This window comes from Ascaphus truei, chromosome 5 (assembly GCF_040206685.1).
Source record: "Ascaphus truei isolate aAscTru1 chromosome 5, aAscTru1.hap1, whole genome shotgun sequence".
Taxonomy (NCBI): Eukaryota; Metazoa; Chordata; class Amphibia; order Anura; family Ascaphidae; genus Ascaphus; species Ascaphus truei.
Window position 1 is genome coordinate 9,534,846 of NC_134487.1, and position 21,428 is coordinate 9,556,273.

Below are 21,428 nucleotides of genomic sequence, written 5' to 3' on the forward strand. Positions count from 1 at the left end.
GAGGCGGAGCGGCCGGATACTTTGATGAACCTTGGGACCATGAACAGTCTTTTGGAGTCAGATCTAACATGTCAGTTACATGTTAGACCAGCGTGGGAAGCACCTAAGCCAGTCACGGGGTACTAACGCCATGTGGGCACTTAGTCACGCCACATACTATGAAATAGTACGTGTAGTAACTGGGTTGGGCTGTTCCTCTCCCAGGGGACGGCAGGGGTTATCAGGTTATCAGCGTGGGGACAAGTCTCCAAAATAGTGTTTTTTTGTTTTTATTAATAAAAAGGACGGAACCTCTGAGAGAAGATCACAGTATCGTTATACACCTGGAGAAGGGGGGAAGCCAGTATCTATGGGAGAGCCCCAGTATATAGAAAGCATACAATGTATATCTCCTACAGTATCAGTATACACCTGGAGAAGGGGGGAAGCCAGTATCTATGGGAGAGCCCCAGTATATAGAAAGCATACAATGTATATCTCCTACAGTATCAGTATACACCTGGAGAAGGGGGGAAGCCAGTATCTATGGGAGAGCCCCAGTATATAGAAAGCACACACTGTATATCTCCTACACTATCATTATACACCTGGAGAAGGGGGGAAGCCAGTATCTATGGGAGAGCCCCAGTATATAGAAAGCACACACTGTATATCTCCTACAGTATCATTATACACCTGGAGAAGGGGGGAAGCCAGTATCTATGGGAGAGCCCCAGTATATAGAAAGCACACACTGTATATCTCCTACAGTATCGTTATACACCTGGAGAAGGGGGGAAGCCAGTATCTATGGGAGAGCCCCAGTATATAGAAAGCACACACTGTATATCTCCTACAGTATCATTATACACCTGGAGAAGGGGGGAAGCCAGTATCTATGGGAGAGCCCCAGTATACAGAAAGCACACACTGTATATCTCCTACAGTATCATTATACACCTGGAGAAGGTGGGAAGCCAGTATCTATGGGAGACCCCCAGTATATAGCAAGCACACACTGTATATCTCCTATCGCACACCGCCCCTTAAATCCACATATATAACCTGATGTACTGAAAGGGCAATGAAACAAAGCGGACCCCATATAAAAGCGGATCCCATATAAAAGCGGATCCCATATAAAAGCAGGACTGGTTCTCCCACCGCACGTGTAAATAAACATTCCTTCCAGGTTCGGTCCTTGGAACGAACCTTTTTATGGTGCGCTCCTTATCTTCTCCGAGTGCGTTTATTATTCTGAGAAGATTACCGCTTGCTGCCCTTTCCGCTCTGACTTGATGGCAGTAGGAGTTGCGGGGTTAAATGCTTGTTTTCTGATTTCGGTGTTTCCTTATTTTGGGTTTTTAACACCTTTTCTCAGCCGGCGACTTGCCAAGTCCACACCAGTAAATGCAGAGCGCGCGTCTCACCTGCACGTGGCAGATACAGCCCCAATCTCAATATTACTGCAGTATTGCAATAGTAACTGCTCTGGAACCCGAGGGGTTAGGTTGTCACCAGGCCTCTGTCTGGCTCTCCAAGAAGCTTCTGAAAGTGTGATGCATGGTCATACTCTGTATTGCTTTAGATTCACTAGTGCAGGAGAGGCCAACTCCAGTCCTCAACAGTCAGGTTTCAAGGATATCCCTGCTTCAGCACAGGTGGCTCAATCACTGAGCCACCTGTGCTGAAGCAGGGATTTCATTGAAACCTGACCTGTTAGTGGCCCTTGCATTAGGGGAACTCTTGGAGGCTGTATGAGGAAGTATTCCTATCGCCCTTCTAGTTTCTCTTATTTTTTTATAGCTGCTAATACGTTTGCCCCCGTGGGTATTAACGTGCTGTCGGTTCTGTTTCAGCCGCTATACACTTTATTTCCTAACGTGCATTGATATTCTGATTGGGTGATAGCAGAGAGGGCACATGTACATGTGTAGCAGGTGCTGTACCAGTTTCATCGCCCTGTGCCCATCACAATCGCCTGGACCTGTCTGCGCCGGTGCCTGCTATTGGTCCACACTCGGAACCTGCGGCAGTGGCAGCACGTGGCAGGTTGGAGGCGTCTCGGGTAATGATCAGCTGGTTCTGGGTGATTTAACGGGTACATAAATATCCAGAAATACACGTTGGTAATAGGAGTGTGGCATGCAGTAAATTGCATGTTATAATGCCACCGTGCAAGGTGTCGCGTGCGTGAACTCTCCCGCAATCTCACACTGACATGCCAACAAGGGCCACTAACAGCTCAGGTTTCAGGATTTCCCTGCTTCAGCACAGGTGGCTTAATCAGTGGCTCAGTCTTTAACTGCACCACCGCGCACACGTCCCCCCACGGCGCGCGCACGTACGTCCCCCCACCGCGCACACACATGCACGTACGTCCCCCCACCGCACACACACACGCACGTACGTCCCCCCACCGAACACACACACGCACGCACGTACGTCCCCCCACCGCGCACACACACACGCACGCACGTCCCCCCACAGCGCACACACCACCCACCCCAAAGATACGCCCCCGCACACACCACACACACACACCACACACACCCAAAGATACGCCCCCCCGCACACACCACACACACACACACACACACACACACACACACCCCCGCGCACACACATACACATTTAATGACAGTCACAGCCTGGGAAATGAAGCCCGTGTTTTACAACGTTAAAATGTCGTAATTAAAAATAAATAGAATCTGTTAGAAGTTGCTGCTTGAAATCCCTTTTTACGGCACTGCGTTGGAAACCAGCGCAGCCGGGCTCTTCCGGCCGCTCTGGCAGTGAGGGGGTTACTACAACCTGCTACTCGGGTTTGGACCTTGGAAGTTTTGTCTCCTAGTTTAATGCTTGGCATGTAACCCAGGCAATTAGCAAAGTTTTACTGGGACTGTTTGTTTGATTATGATAGACATCAAAGATTTTCAAGGAGACCTGCTGGGAGAGGGGGAGGGGGGAGAGGGAGAGCGGGGGGGGGGAGCGGGGGGAGGGAGGGGAGCGGCGAGGAGGGGGGGGGGGGCACATAGCTGTGATTTACCTCTGGGACCCAGGAGTTCCTGCTTGACGTTGATTAATGTCACTGACCTCTGTAGCTGGCATTTGAATTGAGTCATTGTTCTAGGGTGTCGGCAAGACAAAGGGCAGATACCGCCAATGGGATAAGGGGGATTGGCGGACATGGCATGTTATGCAAGCCGGGGCCTTCCTATGTGCACAAAACCCAAGTCACGGGGAGACGACTTGTGAGCAGAGCCTGAGCGTGCAGCGTTCGCTGGCTGAGCCCGGGAGTAGCGCCGCGTCTGCGCTCCGCTGGGTGGCAGGCTGCCGTGTCCCCGAATCCCACCGCAGGCTCCCTGAGTGACACTGAGCTCGCCCCTGGACTCGGCAGAGCTGGGAACAACGCTGGGTTTTTGCCACCACACTCGTTGCAGCGCCTTCTCCCCCCAACGTCAGGACGAGCTGTAACTTTCCCCCGGCCGAGCCATGGAGAAAGCAGAGAGCACCGAAGACACCACAGCTTTCAATATGCCGGACTGGATGGTAAGAAGGAGGCCCTCGCCGCGCGGCTGTGTGCGGCACAAGGTCATTCAGCCGGGCTTGGGCAGAAGTGTGTGGGAGCGATCAGCCGGGCATTGCAGCTTCAGGCTGGCAGGAGAATGCATTGTGACCCGGGGCGAGAGCTCAGCAGGAGAATGCATTGTGACCCGGGGCGAGAGCTCAGCAGGAGAATGCATTGTGACCCGGGGCGAGAGCTCAACAGGAGAATGCATTGTGACCCGGGGCGAGAGCTCAGCAGGAGAATGCATTGTGACCCGGGGCGAGAGCTCAGCAGGAGAATGCATTGTGACCCGGGGCGAGAGCTCAGCAGGAGAATGCATTGTGACCCGGGGCGAGAGCTCAGCAGGAGAATGCATTGTGACCCGGGGCGAGAGCTCAGCAGGAGAATGCATTGTGACCCGGGGCGAGAGCTCAGCAGGAGAATGCATTGTGACCCGGGGCGAGAGCTCAGCAGGAGAATGCATTGTGACCCGGGGCGAGAGCTCACTCAATCTGTTGCTTTTGTGTTATTGATCCTTTATATAAACCTTTTATATCGCGTCCTGCAGCTGCTGGGACCGCGCCGGTTTGTCAATAGTTACGTTGATTTAAAGCGGCTTAAACTGAAATTGCTACAAAGCGATGCTCAGTATTCCTACGTACGATGCTCAGTATTCCTACGTACGATGCTCAGTATTCCTACGTACGATGCTCAGTATTCCTACGTACGATGCTCAGTATTCCTACGTACGATGCTCAGTATTCCTACGTACGATGCTCAGTATTCCTACGTACGATGCTCAGTATTCCTACGTACGATGCTCAGTATTCCTACGTACGATGCTCAGTATTCCTACGTACGATGCTCAGTATTCCTACGTACGATGCTCAGTATTCCTACGTACGATGCTCAGTATTCCTACGTACGATGCTCAGTATTCCTACGTACGATGCTCAGTGTTCCTACGTACGATGCTCAGTATTCCTACGTACGATGCTCAGTATTCCTACGTACGATGCTCAGTATTCCTACGTACGATGCTCAGTATTCCTACGTACGATGCTCAGTATTCCTACGTACGATGCTCAGTATTCCTACGTACGATGCTCAGTATTCCTACGTACGATGCTCAGTATTCCTACGTACGATGCTCAGTATTCCTACGTACGATGCTCAGTATTCCTACGTACGATGCTCAGTATTCCTACGTACGATGCTCAGTATTCCTACGTACGATGCTCAGTATTCCTACGTACGATGCTCAGTGTTCCTACGTACGATGCTCAGTATTCCTACGTACGATGCTCAGTATTCCTACGTACGATGCTCAGTATTCCTACGTACGATGCTCAGTGTTCCTACGTACGATGCTCAGTGTTCCTACGTACGATGCTCAGTGTTCCTACGTACGATGCTCAGTGTTCCTACGTACGATGCTCAGTGTTCCTACGTACGATGCTCAGTGTTCCTACGTACGATGCTCAGTGTTCCTACGTACGATGCTCAGTGTTCCTACGTACGATGCTCAGTGTTCCTACGTACGATGCTCAGTGTTCCTACGTACGATGCTCAGTGTTCCTACGTACGATGCTCAGTGTTCCTACGTACGATGCTCAGTGTTCCTACGTACGATGCTCAGTGTTCCTACGTACGATGCTCAGTGTTCCTACGTACGATGCTCAGTGTTCCTACGTACGATGCTCAGTGTTCCTACGTACGATGCTCAGTGTTCCTACGTACGATGCTCAGTATTCCTACGTACGATGCTCAGTGTTCCTACGTACGATGCTCAGTGTTCCTACGTACGATGCTCAGTGTTCCTACGTACGATGCTCAGTATTCCTACGTACGATGCTCAGTATTCCTACGTACGATGCTCAGTATTCCTACGTACGATGCTCAGTATTCCTACGTACGATGCTCAGTATTCCTACGTACGTTCCCGTTTTTGTTATTTATTTGAAATGTTAAGCAAAATTGTTCGATGTTAAAATCTTGCCACCACTTTGTTTTCCCTGTAGGATCCCTTCTGTTTTATCTGATGCACCTTAGGAGGTACAGCACTCTGGTTATATACTGGTTTGTTAGAAAGTAGGATGGTAGAGGTCTCCTTTTTTTTTTTAACCCTTTGGCTGCCATAGAATGTACCAGTTCTTAGTCTTTTGCTCCAGCTAGCAGCAGTTTATTTGCAATATCTATGTATCTGCGTTCCGTGGCAGAGGGGTGTTGTGTTTAACCAACTAGCCTTTTTTGGAGTGGGTAGCCCCAGTTTAGAACCCAGTGGCAACTTTAGGCAAAGCCAATTTATCTACCTCAACCACAGCTACCAAACATAGTAGTGAATTGCACCAAAGCCATATCTCTCACGCATAGGGTTACCAGGTGTCCAGTATTGACCCGGACTGTCCTGTATTTGGACACTATGTCCAGTAAAATATTAGATGTAATACTGGAAATGTATGTGTATATACACACCAGTATTACCTCTCTGAGAGTGTATGTATATACACACACCGGTATTACCTCTCTGAGCGTGTATGTGTATATACACACCGGTATTACCTCTGGGCGTGTATGTGTATACACACACCAGTATTACCTCTCTGGGCGTGTATGTGTATATACACACACCGGTATTACCTCTCTGGGCGTGTATGTGTATATACACACACCGGTATTACCTCTGGGCGTGTATGTGTATATACACACACCGGTATTACCTCTGGGCGTGTATGTGTATATACACACACCGGTATTACCTCTGGGCGTGTATGTGTATACACACACCAGTATTACCTCTCTGGGCGTGTATGTGTATATACACACACCGGTATTACCTCTCTGGGCGTGTATGTGTATATACACACACCGGTATTACCTCTCTGGGCGTGTATGTGTATATACACACACCGGTATTACCTCTCTGGGCGTGTATGTGTATATACGCACCGGTATTACCTCTCTGGGCGTGTATGTGTATATACACACACCGGTATTACCTCTCTGGGCGTGTATGTGTATATACACACACCGGTATTACCTCTCTGGGCGTGTATGTGTATATACGCACCGGTATTACCTCTCTGGGCGTGTATGTGTATATACACACACCGGTATTACCTCTCTGGGCGTGTATGTGTATATACACACACCGGTATTACCTCTCTGGGCGTGTATGTGTATATACACACACCGGTATTACCTCTCTGGGCGTGTATGTGTATACACACACACCGGTATTACCTCTCTGGGCGTGTGTGTATACACACACCGGTATTACCTCTCTGAGCGTGTATGTGTATATACACACCGGTATTACCTCTGGGCGTGTATGTGTATACACACACCAGTATTACCTCTCTGGGCGTGTATGTGTATACACACACACCGGTATTACCTCTCTGGGCGTGTATGTGTATATACACACACCGGTATTACCTCTCTGGGCGTGTATGTGTATATACACACACCGGTATTACCTCTCTGGGCGTGTATGTGTGTATACACACCAGTATTACCTCTCTGGCGTGTATGTGTATACACACACCGGTATTACCTCTGGGCGTGTATGTGTATATACACACCGGTATTACCTCTCTGGCGTGTATGTGTGTATACAAACCGGTATTACCTCTCTGGGCGTGTATGTGTATATACACACCGGTATTACCTCTCTGGGCGTGTATGTGTATATACACACACCGGTATTACCTCTCTGGGCGTGTATGTGTATACACACACACCGGTATTACCTCTCTGGGCGTGTATGTGTATATACACACACCGGTATTACCTCTCTGGGCGTGTATGTGTATATACGCACCGGTATTACCTCTCTGGGCGTGTATGTGTATATACGCACCGGTATTACCTCTCTGGGCGTGTATGTGTATATACACACACCGGTATTACCTCTCTGGGCGTGTATGTGTATATACGCACCGGTATTACCTCTCTGGGCGTGTATGTGTATATACGCACCGGTATTACCTCTCTGGGCGTGTATGTGTATATACACACACCGGTATTACCTCTCTGGGCGTGTATGTGTATATACACACACCGGTATTACCTCTCTGGGCGTGTATGTGTATATACACACACACCGGTATTACCTCTCTGGGCGTGTATGTGTATATACACACACCGGTATTACCTCTCTGGGCGTGTATGTGTATATACACACACCGGTATTACCTCTGGGCGTGTATGTGTATACACACACCGGAATTACCTCTCTGGGCGTGTGTGTATACACACACCGGTATTACCTCTCTGGGCGTGTATGTGTATATACACACCAGTATTACCTCTCTGGGCGTGTATGTGTATACACACACCGGTATTACCTCTCTGGGCGTGTATGTGTATATACACACACACCGGTATTACCTCTCTGGGCATGTGTGTGTATATACACACCGGTATTACCTCTCTGGGCATGTGTGTGTATATACACACACACCGGTATTACCTCTCTGGGCATGTGTGTGTATATACACACCGGTATTACCTCTCTGGGCGTGTATGTGTATATACACACCGGTATTACCTCTCTGGGCATGTGTGTGTATATACACACCGGTATTACCTCTCTGGGCATGTGTGTGTATATACACACCGGTATTACCTCTCTGGGCATGTATGTGTGTATACACACCGGTATTACCTCTCTGGGCGTGTATGTGTATACACACACCGGTATTACCTCTCTGGGCGTGTATGTATATACACACACCGGTATTACCTCTCTGGGCATGTGTGTGTATATACACACCGGTATTGCCTCTCTGGGCGTGTATGTGTATATACACACACCGGTATTACCTCTCTGGGCGTGTATGTGTATATACACACACCGGTATTACCTCTCTGGGCGTGTATGTGTATATACGCACCGGTATTACCTCTCTGGGCGTGTATGTGTATATACACACACCGGTATTACCTCTCTGGGCGTGTATGTGTATATACGCACCGGTATTACCTCTCTGGGCGTGTATGTGTATATACACACACCGGTATTACCTCTCTGGGCGTGTATGTGTATATACGCACCGGTATTACCTCTCTGGGCGTGTATGTGTATATACACACACCGGTATTACCTCTCTGGGCGTGTATGTGTATATACACACACCGGTATTACCTCTCTGGGCGTGTATGTGTATATACACACACCGGTATTACCTCTCTGGGCGTGTATGTGTATACACACACCGGAATTACCTCTCTGGGCGTGTGTGTATACACACACCGGTATTACCTCTCTGGGCGTGTATGTGTATATACACACCGGTATTACCTCTGGGCGTGTATGTGTATACACACACCAGTATTACCTCTCTGGGCGTGTATGTGTATATACACACACCGGTATTACCTCTCTGGGCGTGTATGTGTATATACACACACCGGTATTACCTCTCTGGGCGTGTATGTGTATATACACACACCGGTATTACCTCTCTGGGCGTGTATGTGTGTATACACACCAGTATTACCTCTCTGGCGTGTATGTGTATACACACACCGGTATTACCTCTGGGCGTGTATGTGTATATACACACCGGTTTTACCTCTCTGGCGTGTATGTGTGTATACACACCGGTATTACCTCTCTGGGCGTGTATGTGTATATACACACACCGGTATTACCTCTCTGGGCGTGTATGTGTATACATACACACCGGTATTACCTCTCTGGGCGTGTATGTGTATATACACACACCGGTATTACCTCTCTGGGCGTGTATGTGTATATACACACACCGGTATTACCTCTCTGGGCGTGTATGTGTATATACACACACCGGTATTACCTCTCTGGGCGTGTATGTGTATATACACACACCGGTATTACCTCTCTGGGCGTGTATGTGTATATACACACAACGGTATTACCTCTCTGGGCGTGTATGTGTATATACACACCGGTATTACCTCTCTGGGCGTGTATGTGTATATACACACACCGGTATTACCTCTCTGGGCATGTGTGTGTATATACACACCGGTATTACCTCTCTGGGCGTGTATGTGTATATACACACCGGTATTACCTCTCTGGGCATGTATGTGTGTATACACACCGGTATTACCTCTCTGGGCATGTATGTGTGTATACACACCGGTATTACCTCTCTGGGCGTGTGTATATACACACCGGTATTACCTCTCTGGGCATGTGTGTGTATATACACACCGGTATTACCTCTCTGGGCATGTATGTGTGTATACACACCGGTATTACCTCTCTGGGCGTGTATGTGTATATACACACACCGGTATTACCTCTCTGGGCGTGTATGTGTATATACACACACCGGTATTACCTCTCTGGGCGTGTATGTGTATATACACACCGGTATTACCTCTCTGGGCGTGTGTGTATACACACCAGTATTACCTCTCTGGGCGTGTATGTGTATACACACACACCGGTATTACCTCTCTGGGCGTGTATGTGTATATACACACACCGGTATTACCTCTCTGGGCGTGTATGTGTATATACACACCGGTATTACCTCTCTGGGCGTGTATGTGTATACACACACCGGTATTACCTCTCTGGGCGTGTATGTGTATATACACACACCGGTATTACCTCTCTGGGCGTGTATGTGTATACACACACCGGTATTACCTCTCTGGGCGTGTATGTGTATATACACACACCGGTATTACCTCTCTGGGCGTGTATGTGTATATACGCACCGGTATTACCTCTCTGGGCGTGTATGTGTATACACACACACCGGTATTACCTCTCTGGGCGTGTATGTGTATATACACACACCGGTATTACCTCTCTGGGCGTGTGTGTATATACACACCGGTATTACCTCTCTGGGCGTGTATGTGTATATACACACACCGGTATTACCTCTCTGGGCGTGTATGTGTATATACACACCGGTATTACCTCTCTGGGCGTGTATGTGTATATACACACCAGTATTACCTCTCTGGGCGTGTATGTGTATATACACACACCGGTATTACCTCTCTGGGCGTGTATGTGTATATACACACACCGGTATTACCTCTCTGGGCGTGTATGTGTATATACACACACCGGTATTACCTCTCTGGGCGTGTATGTGTGTATACACACCAGTATTACCTCTCTGGCGTGTATGTGTATACACACACCGGTATTACCTCTGGGCGTGTATGTGTATATACACACCGGTTTTACCTCTCTGGCGTGTATGTGTGTATACACACCGGTATTACCTCTCTGGGCGTGTATGTGTATATACACACACCGGTATTACCTCTCTGGGCGTGTATGTGTATACATACACACCGGTATTACCTCTCTGGGCGTGTATGTGTATATACACACACCGGTATTACCTCTCTGGGCGTGTATGTGTATATACACACACCGGTATTACCTCTCTGGGCGTGTATGTGTATATACACACACCGGTATTACCTCTCTGGGCGTGTATGTGTATATACACACACCGGTATTACCTCTCTGGGCGTGTATGTGTATATACACACACCGGTATTACCTCTCTGGGCGTGTATGTGTATATACACACCGGTATTACCTCTCTGGGCGTGTATGTGTATATACACACACACCGGTATTACCTCTCTGGGCATGTGTGTGTATATACACACCGGTATTACCTCTCTGGGCGTGTATGTGTATATACACACCGGTATTACCTCTCTGGGCATGTATGTGTGTATACACACCGGTATTACCTCTCTGGGCATGTATGTGTGTATACACACCGGTATTACCTCTCTGGGCGTGTATGTGTATATACACACCGGTATTACCTCTCTGGGCATGTGTGTGTATATACACACCGGTATTACCTCTCTGGGCATGTATGTGTGTATACACACCGGTATTACCTCTCTGGGCGTGTATGTGTATATACACACACCGGTATTACCTCTCTGGGCGTGTATGTGTATATACACACACCGGTATTACCTCTCTGGGCGTGTATGTGTATATACACACCGGTATTACCTCTCTGGGCGTGTGTGTATACACACCAGTATTACCTCTCTGGGCGTGTATGTGTATACACACACACCGGTATTACCTCTCTGGGCGTGTATGTGTATATACACACACCGGTATTACCTCTCTGGGCGTGTATGTGTATATACACACCGGTATTACCTCTCTGGGCGTGTATGTGTATACACACACCGGTATTACCTCTCTGGGCGTGTATGTGTATATACACACACCGGTATTACCTCTCTGGGCGTGTATGTGTATACACACACCGGTATTACCTCTCTGGGCGTGTATGTGTATATACACACACCGGTATTACCTCTCTGGGCGTGTATGTGTATATACGCACCGGTATTACCTCTCTGGGCGTGTATGTGTATATACGCACCGGTATTACCTCTCTGGGCGTGTATGTGTATACACACACACCGGTATTACCTCTCTGGGCGTGTATGTGTATATACACACACCGGTATTACCTCTCTGGGCGTGTGTGTATATACACACCGGTATTACCTCTCTGGGCGTGTATGTGTATATACACACACCGGTATTACCTCTCTGGGCGTGTATGTGTATATACACACCGGTATTACCTCTCTGGGCGTGTATGTGTATATACACACACACCGGTATTACCTCTCTGGGCGTGTATGTGTGTATACACACCGGTATTACCTCTCTGGGCATGTATGTGTGTATACACACCGGTATTACCTCTCTGGGCGTGTATGTGTATATACACACCGGTATTACCTCTCTGGGCATGTGTGTGTATATACACACCGGTATTACCTCTCTGGGCATGTATGTGTGTATACACACCGGTATTACCTCTCTGGGCGTGTATGTGTATATACACACACCGGTATTACCTCTCTGGGCGTGTATGTGTATATACACACACCGGTATTACCTCTCTGGGCGTGTATGTGTATATACACACCGGTATTACCTCTCTGGGCGTGTGTGTATACACACCAGTATTACCTCTCTGGGCGTGTATGTGTATACACACACACCGGTATTACCTCTCTGGGCGTGTATGTGTATATACACACACCGGTATTACCTCTCTGGGCGTGTATGTGTATATACACACCGGTATTACCTCTCTGGGCGTGTATGTGTATACACACACCGGTATTACCTCTCTGGGCGTGTATGTGTATATACACACACCGGTATTACCTCTCTGGGCGTGTATGTGTATACACACACCGGTATTACCTCTCTGGGCGTGTATGTGTATATACACACACCGGTATTACCTCTCTGGGCGTGTATGTGTATATACGCACCGGTATTACCTCTCTGGGCGTGTATGTGTATACACACACACCGGTATTACCTCTCTGGGCGTGTATGTGTATATACACACACCGGTATTACCTCTCTGGGCGTGTGTGTATATACACACCGGTATTACCTCTCTGGGCGTGTATGTGTATATACACACACCGGTATTACCTCTCTGGGCGTGTATGTGTATATACACACCGGTATTACCTCTCTGGGCGTGTATGTGTATATACACACACACCGGTATTGCCTCTCTGGGCGTGTATGTGTGTATACACACACACCGGTATTACCTCTCTGGGCGTGTATGTGTGTATACACACACACCGGTATTACCTCTCTGGGCGTGTATGTATATACACACACACCGGTATTACCTCTCTGGGCGTGTATGTGTATATACACACACACCGGTATTACCTCTCTGGGCGTGTATGTGTATATACACACACACCGGTATTACCTCTCTGGGCGTGTATGTGTATATACACACACCGGTATTGCCTCTCTGGGCGTGTATGTGTATATACACACACACCGGTATTACCTCTCTGGGCGTGTATGTGTATATACACACACCGGTATTGCCTCTCTGGGCGTGTATGTGTATATACACACCGGTATTACCTCTCTGGGCGTGTATGTGTATATACACACACCGGTATTGCCTCTCTGGGCGTGTATGTGTATACACACACCGGTATTACCTCTCTGGGCGTGTATGTGTATATACACACACACCGGTATTACCTCTCTGGGCGTGTATGTGTATATACACACACCGGTATTGCCTCTCTGGGCGTGTATGTGTATATACACACACACCGGTATTACCTCTCTGGGCGTGTATGTGTATATACACACACCGGTATTACCTCTCTGGGCGTGTATGTGTATATACGCACCGGTATTACCTCTCTGGGCGTGTATGTGTATATACACACACCGGTATTACCTCTCTGGGCGTGTATGTGTATATACACACACCGGTATTACCTCTCTGGGCGTGTATGTGTATATACACACACACCGGTATTACCTCTCTGGGCGTGTATGTGTATATACACACACCGGTATTACCTCTCTGGGCGTGTATGTGTATATACACACACCAGTATTACCTCTGGGCGTGTATGTGTATACACACACCGGAATTACCTCTCTGGGCGTGTGTGTATACACACACCGGTATTACCTCTCTGGGCGTGTATGTGTATATACACACCAGTATTACCTCTCTGGGCGTGTATGTGTATACACACACCGGTATTACCTCTCTGGGCGTGTATGTGTATATACACACACACCGGTATTACCTCTCTGGGCATGTGTGTGTATATACACACCGGTATTACCTCTCTGGGCATGTGTGTGTATATACACACACACCGGTATTACCTCTCTGGGCATGTGTGTGTATATACACACCGGTATTACCTCTCTGGGCGTGTATGTGTATATACACACCGGTATTACCTCTCTGGGCATGTGTGTGTATATACACACCGGTATTACCTCTCTGGGCATGTGTGTGTATATACACACCGGTATTACCTCTCTGGGCATGTATGTGTGTATACACACACCGGTATTACCTCTCTGGGCGTGTATGTGTATACACACACCGGTATTACCTCTCTGGGCGTGTATGTATATACACACACCGGTATTACCTCTCTGGGCATGTGTGTGTATATACACACCGGTATTGCCTCTCTGGGCGTGTATGTGTATATACACACACCGGTATTACCTCTCTGGGCGTGTATGTGTATATACACACACCGGTATTACCTCTCTGGGCGTGTATGTGTATATACGCACCGGTATTACCTCTCTGGGCGTGTATGTGTATATACACACACCGGTATTACCTCTCTGGGCGTGTGTGTATATACGCACCGGTATTACCTCTCTGGGCGTGTATGTGTATATACACACACCGGTATTACCTCTCTTGGCGTGTATGTGTATATACACACACCGGTATTACCTCTCTGGGCGTGTATGTGTATATACGCACCGGTATTACCTCTCTGGGCGTGTATGTGTATATACACACACCGGTATTACCTCTCTGGGCGTGTATGTGTATATACACACACCGGTATTACCTCTCTGGGCGTGTATGTGTATATACACACACCGGTATTACCTCTCTGGGCGTGTATGTGTATACACACACCGGAATTACCTCTCTGGGCGTGTGTGTATACACACACCGGTATTACCTCTCTGGGCGTGTATGTGTATATACACACCGGTATTACCTCTGGGCGTGTATGTGTATATACACACACCGGTATTACCTCTCTGGGCGTGTATGTGTATATACACACACCGGTATTACCTCTCTGGGCGTGTATGTGTATATACACACACCGGTATTACCTCTCTGGGCGTGTATGTGTGTATACACACCAGTATTACCTCTCTGGCGTGTATGTGTATACACACACCGGTATTACCTCTGGGCGTGTATGTGTATATACACACCGGTATTACCTCTCTGGCGTGTATGTGTGTATACACACCGGTATTACCTCTCTGGGCGTGTATGTGTATATACACACACCGGTATTACCTCTCTGGGCGTGTATGTGTATACATACACACCGGTATTACCTCTCTGGGCGTGTATGTGTATATACACACACCGGTATTACCTCTCTGGGCGTGTATGTGTATATACACACACCGGTATTACCTCTCTGGGCGTGTATGTGTATATACACACACCGGTATTACCTCTCTGGGCGTGTATGTGTATATACACACCGGTATTACCTCTCTGGGCATGTGTGTGTATATACACACCGGTATTACCTCTCTGGGCGTGTATGTGTATATACACACCGGTATTACCTCTCTGGGCATGTATGTGTGTATACACACCGGTATTACCTCTCTGGGCATGTATGTGTGTATACACACCGGTATTACCTCTCTGGGCGTGTATGTGTATATACACACCGGTATTACCTCTCTGGGCATGTGTGTGTATATACACACCGGTATTACCTCTCTGGGCATGTATGTGTGTATACACACCGGTATTACCTCTCTGGGCGTGTATGTGTATATACACACACCGGTATTACCTCTCTGGGCGTGTATGTGTATATACACACACCGGTATTACCTCTCTGGGCGTGTATGTGTATATACACACCGGTATTACCTCTCTGGGCGTGTGTGTATACACACCAGTATTACCTCTCTGGGCGTGTATGTGTATACACACACACCGGTATTACCTCTCTGGGCGTGTATGTGTATATACACACACCGGTATTACCTCTCTGGGCGTGTATGTGTATATACACACCGGTATTACCTCTCTGGGCGTGTATGTGTATACACACACCGGTATTACCTCTCTGGGCGTGTATGTGTATATACACACACCGGTATTACCTCTCTGGGCGTGTATGTGTATACACACACCGGTATTACCTCTCTGGGCGTGTATGTGTATATACACACACCGGTATTACCTCTCTGGGCGTGTATGTGTATATACGCACCGGTATTACCTCTCTGGGCGTGTATGTGTATACACACACACCGGTATTACCTCTCTGGGCGTGTATGTGTATATACACACACCGGTATTACCTCTCTGGGCGTGTATGTGTATATACACACCGGTATTACCTCTCTGGGCGTGTATGTGTATATACACACACCGGTATTACCTCTCTGGGCGTGTATGTGTATATACACACCGGTATTACCTCTCTGGGCGTGTATGTGTATATACACACACACCGGTATTACCTCTCTGGGCGTGTATGTGTGTATACACACACACCGGTATTACCTCTCTGGGCGTGTATGTGTGTATACACACACACCGGTATTACCTCTCTGGGCGTGTATGTATATACACACACACCGGTATTACCTCTCTGGGCGTGTATGTGTATATACACACACACCGGTATTACCTCTCTGGGCGTGTATGTGTATATACACACACCGGTATTACCTCTCTGGCGTGTATGTGTATATACACACACCGGTATTACCTCTCTGGGCGTGTATGTGTATATACACACCGGTATTACCTCTCTGGGCGTGTATGTGTATATACGCACCGGTATTACCTCTCTGGGCGTGTATGTGTATACACACACACCGGTATTACCTCTCTGGGCGTGTATGTGTATATACACACACCGGTATTACCTCTCTGGGCGTGTGTGTATATACACACCGGTATTACCTCTCTGGGCGTGTATGTGTATATACACACACCGGTATTACCTCTCTGGGCGTGTATGTGTATATACACACCGGTATTACCTCTCTGGGCGTGTATGTGTATATACACACACACCGGTATTACCTCTCTGGGCGTGTATGTGTATATACACACACACCGGTATTACCTCTCTGGGCGTGTATGTGTGTATACACACACACCGGTATTACCTCTCTGGGCGTGTATGTGTATATACACACACCGGTATTGCCTCTCTGGGCGTGTATGTGTATATACACACCGGTATTACCTCTCTGGGCGTGTATGTGTATATACACACCGGTATTACCTCTCTGGGCGTGTATGTGTATATACACACACCGGTATTACCTCTCTGGGCGTGTATGTATATACACACACACCGGTATTACCTCTCTGGGCGTGTATGTGTATATACACACACACCGGTATTACCTCTCTGGGCGTGTATGTGTATATACACACCGGTATTACCTCTCTGGGCGTGTATGTGTATATACACACACCGGTATTACCTCTCTGGGCGTGTATGTGTATATACACACCGGTATTACCTCTCTGGGCGTGTATGTGTATATACACACACCGGTATGACCTCTCTGGATTCGGTGACCTGACCGGCTTGGGGGGCAGCGGGATTTCCCTGAGCAGGGAGAGCGCGGGGGCTGTTAGGCTGGTTCTATAGTGCGGGGGGGGGGGGGCGCTACACCGTGCGCATGGAAGTTTTATTTGGCTGAGGATAGCCAGCCATTCTATAATAGGGGCGCGCACACGGCAGGGAGCTTGGAGCGGACTGTGTGTGTGTGTGTGTGTGTGTGTGTGTGTGTGTGTGTGTGTGTGTGTGTGTGTGTGTGTGTGTGTGTGTGATTTTTATTTAAAAAAAATTATTTTAAAAATATTTAATACATAATTCACAATCTCTACACACGCACGCACGCACACACGCACACATATACACACATATACACACATATACACACATATACACACATATGCACACATATACACACATATGCACACATACGCACACATACGCACACATACGCACACATACGCACACGCACACGCACACGCACACGCACACGCACACGCACACGCACACACACGCACACATATACACACACACACACGCACACATATACACACACACACATACACACATATACACACACACACATACATATACACACATATACACACACATACACACACACACACACATACACATACACATACACACATACACACACACACATACACACACACACAGTACCTTCACTCACAGTATACACATGAAAAGCATGCGGCAGGTGCGCGCGTGTTTGCACATGCACGCGCACACAGTATAGAACGGCCCCTGGGGAGCTGAGCAACTTCCTCCATCCTCATTGGCGGCTGCTGCTGGGTAATGCAGCCAATCAGGGGCTGTCGAAAGCCTGGGGGTGGGGCCCAGGAGAAGAGGAAACAGCATGGAGGTGTGTGTTTTTGTGTGTGTGTGTGTCTCGAGCACCTCGCATCTTTCACCATTGTGTCCATTATTTTTGGAGAAGCCCCCTGGCGTGTGTGTGTGTGTGTGCGTGTGTGTGTGCGCGGCGTGCGTGTGTGGCGTGCGTGTGTGTGTTGCATTATTTATGGTTTCACATGTAGCTTTTAATCAGAGACCTTGTTATACTGGCCTGCCTGTGACCCTGCTCAGTCTCGTTCGGTTTGATGCCCATCTCTTGGTGTACCAGTGAATAATGACTCGCTGTACAAGACGTGGTACCCATCTCCGCTTCAGCACAGGTGGCTCAGTCTTAGACTGCGCCACTGATTGAGCCACGTGTGCTGAAGCAGAGAGATCCTGAAAACCTGGCCTGTTGGTGGCCACTGACTGGAGTTGGCCAGCCCACGGTTAATGGGATTGAGTGTTTCAGTGCTCGGTGCAAAGCTCCTGCCCCCGGCCTCGCAGGGTGACCCCCGGCCTCGCAGGGTGACCCCCGGCCTCGCAGGGTGACCCCCGGCCTCACAGGGTGACCCCACGCACATGGGTGCGATGGTACAGATTGTGCCGTTTATCTTGTACACCCTGCAGCACCTTGTGCAGAAGGTGTGGAAATGATATTATATTACACACACACACACACACACACACACACACACACACACACACACACACACCGCCTGCATTAGCTGTATTGATTTATTGCTCGGCAGGATTAAATCGCTGCTGGTGAACGCTGGGGAACATTTGAAATCTTTTAGATAAAGTTTCAGGTGACAGATCAGCCAGGTAAAATGTCGTGCGGACCCCTTAGCGACGTGGTGGTCATACGCACGAAACGCCGGGGGGTGGGGGTGCGGGATTATGTCATGCGTTCTGTATCTGAAGGATAGGTTTCGCTGTTAAACAATGCTGGCGCTCTGCCCCGGGAGGCTTAGTATTAATCACCAGTAGCACAGGGAGGTGAAGTAGCTCCAGTCTGCACAGACCTGGCATCCGCTTTCAAGCGGCAGATCCCACTTCAGAGACCAGAAGTTTTGACCTAAATCTTTAAAAGGGGGCTTTGACACTTTTATGGAAGTTTCCACATCATACAACTAAACGAACAAGTTACTTGCCATCAAAAGCTCTCAAAACAGTGAGGGGGGGGGGGTCATCTAATCCTTCACATAAGAAGGTATCGCTTTAAATTAGTTCAGCTTTTGTTTTAATTGAACATGTTGAACGCTATGCGCGTATGTATCTATAGGAGATCGTCTGTTCGGGTGTCTGCACCGTACTGACTGATAAATAGTGCCCAGTCATTGGGACGCTGGTATTCTACGTACATTCATACTTGGGAATGGTGGCCTAACCAGGTCTGCCTTAACCCGTCCCTGTGACCTGGGCCTGTACATATTGAATTCGGTGGAAGGTGGTACTGGGATCAATGTCTTTAAAGCATGTGGACTCTGTAAAATCCCTGTGTCCGGGCCTTGGAACTATCTGTCATTAATTATTTGTACCCAGGACATGGAAATGGAGCATGCATTTATTAAATATCCATCTACCAGACATGAGACTGTAAACCCGATAAGGCTGCGACATGTTCGGGTCTGCGTGTTCTGCAGAGCGGTGTTAGAAACGCCTGTTCTTGGCCTCAGTCAGGGTCCTATAAAGGTCAGCCGTAGCTGACCTGTAGATCACCCATATAATGGGCAAAGCATTGTACAGTTGTTTGACATTCATGCAGCCACCTCAGGGGTGAAATGCTGCCCGTATGTTTAGACTCTAATCTGCATGACAGCCTTAGTTGTGGGTAGGAGAACATAGTAAATATCGCCAATTACTGGTAATTAAATGAGCGCGGTGAAATTAGTTGCCTGGGTGTTGGTGATCGTGCTGGGGAATAATCCATTTAGGCTCGGTATTAATGAGGCAGTTTTACTTGGTGTTCAAAAAGTTTCAAGTACCTATTTCCCATTAAGAAAAAGCACTTTGAAGAAATTGTTTGACTAAAAAGATGTGAAAGCAAAGTGCAGGTCTCCTCTAAGACCTGATGAAGGATCCACATGGGACCTGAAACTCCGTCCCTCCACTGTTATTGGCTGTCACATTAAATGGAGAAGTTCATTCTGAACTTGTGCGTAAAGATCTGGTTTGTATCTCTGTCTGTGAGGAGACCGGCACTTTGTATATCTGTCTGTGAGGAGACCGGCACTTTGTGTCTCTCTGTCTGTGAGGAGACCGGCACTTTGTGTCTCTGTCTGTGAGGAGACCGGCACTTTGTGTCTCTCTGTCTGTGAGGAGACCGGCACTTTGTGTCTCTGTCTGTGAGGAGACCGGCACTTTGTGTCTCGCTGTCTGTGAGGAGACCGGCACTTTGTGTCTCTGTCTGTGAGGAGACCGGCACTTTGTGTCTCTCTGTCTGTGAGGAGACCGGCACTTTGTGTCTCTGTGAGGAGACCGGCACTTTGTGTCTCTGTCTGTGAGGAGACTGGCACTTTGTGTCTCTGTCTGTGAGGAGACCGGCACTTTGTATATCTGTCTGTGAGGAGACCGGCACTTTGTGTCTCTCTGTCTGTGAGGAGACCGGCACTTTGTGTCTCAGTCTGTGAGGAGACCGGCACTTTGTGTCTCTCTGTCTGTGAGGAGACCGGCACTTTGTATATCTGTCTGTGAGGAGACCGGCACTTTGTGTCTCTCTGTCTGTGAGGAGACCGGCACTTTGTGCCTCTGTCTGTGAGGAGACCGGCACTTTGTGTCTCTGTCTGTGAGGAGACCGGCACTTTGTGTCTCTCTGTCTGTGAGGAGACCGGCACTTTGTGTCTCTTTCTGTGAGGAGACCGGCACTTTGTGTCTCTGTCTGTGAGGAGACCGGCACTTT

At 48.3% G+C, this 21,428-nt stretch overlaps 1 protein-coding gene across 8 annotated transcripts in view; it reads left to right on the top strand.

Moving 5' to 3' along the window:
• AHCYL2 (adenosylhomocysteinase like 2) overlaps positions 1-21,428 on the top strand; it is a 144,290-nt gene that overhangs the window by 96,331 nt on the left and 26,531 nt on the right. For 2 of the 8 annotated variants that reach the window (XM_075599329.1, XM_075599330.1), the window contains exon 1: positions 3,047-3,531. The exons of 4 other annotated variants lie outside the window; for them this stretch is intronic. In XM_075599329.1, the coding sequence (XP_075455444.1) occupies positions 3,475-3,531 (57 nt within the window). In that variant the 5' untranslated portion in view covers positions 3,047-3,474. Of the gene's footprint in view, positions 1-3,044; positions 3,532-21,428 lie in introns of those variants that run through there. 2 more of the 8 variants (XM_075599328.1, XM_075599327.1) reach the window with 2 other exon arrangements.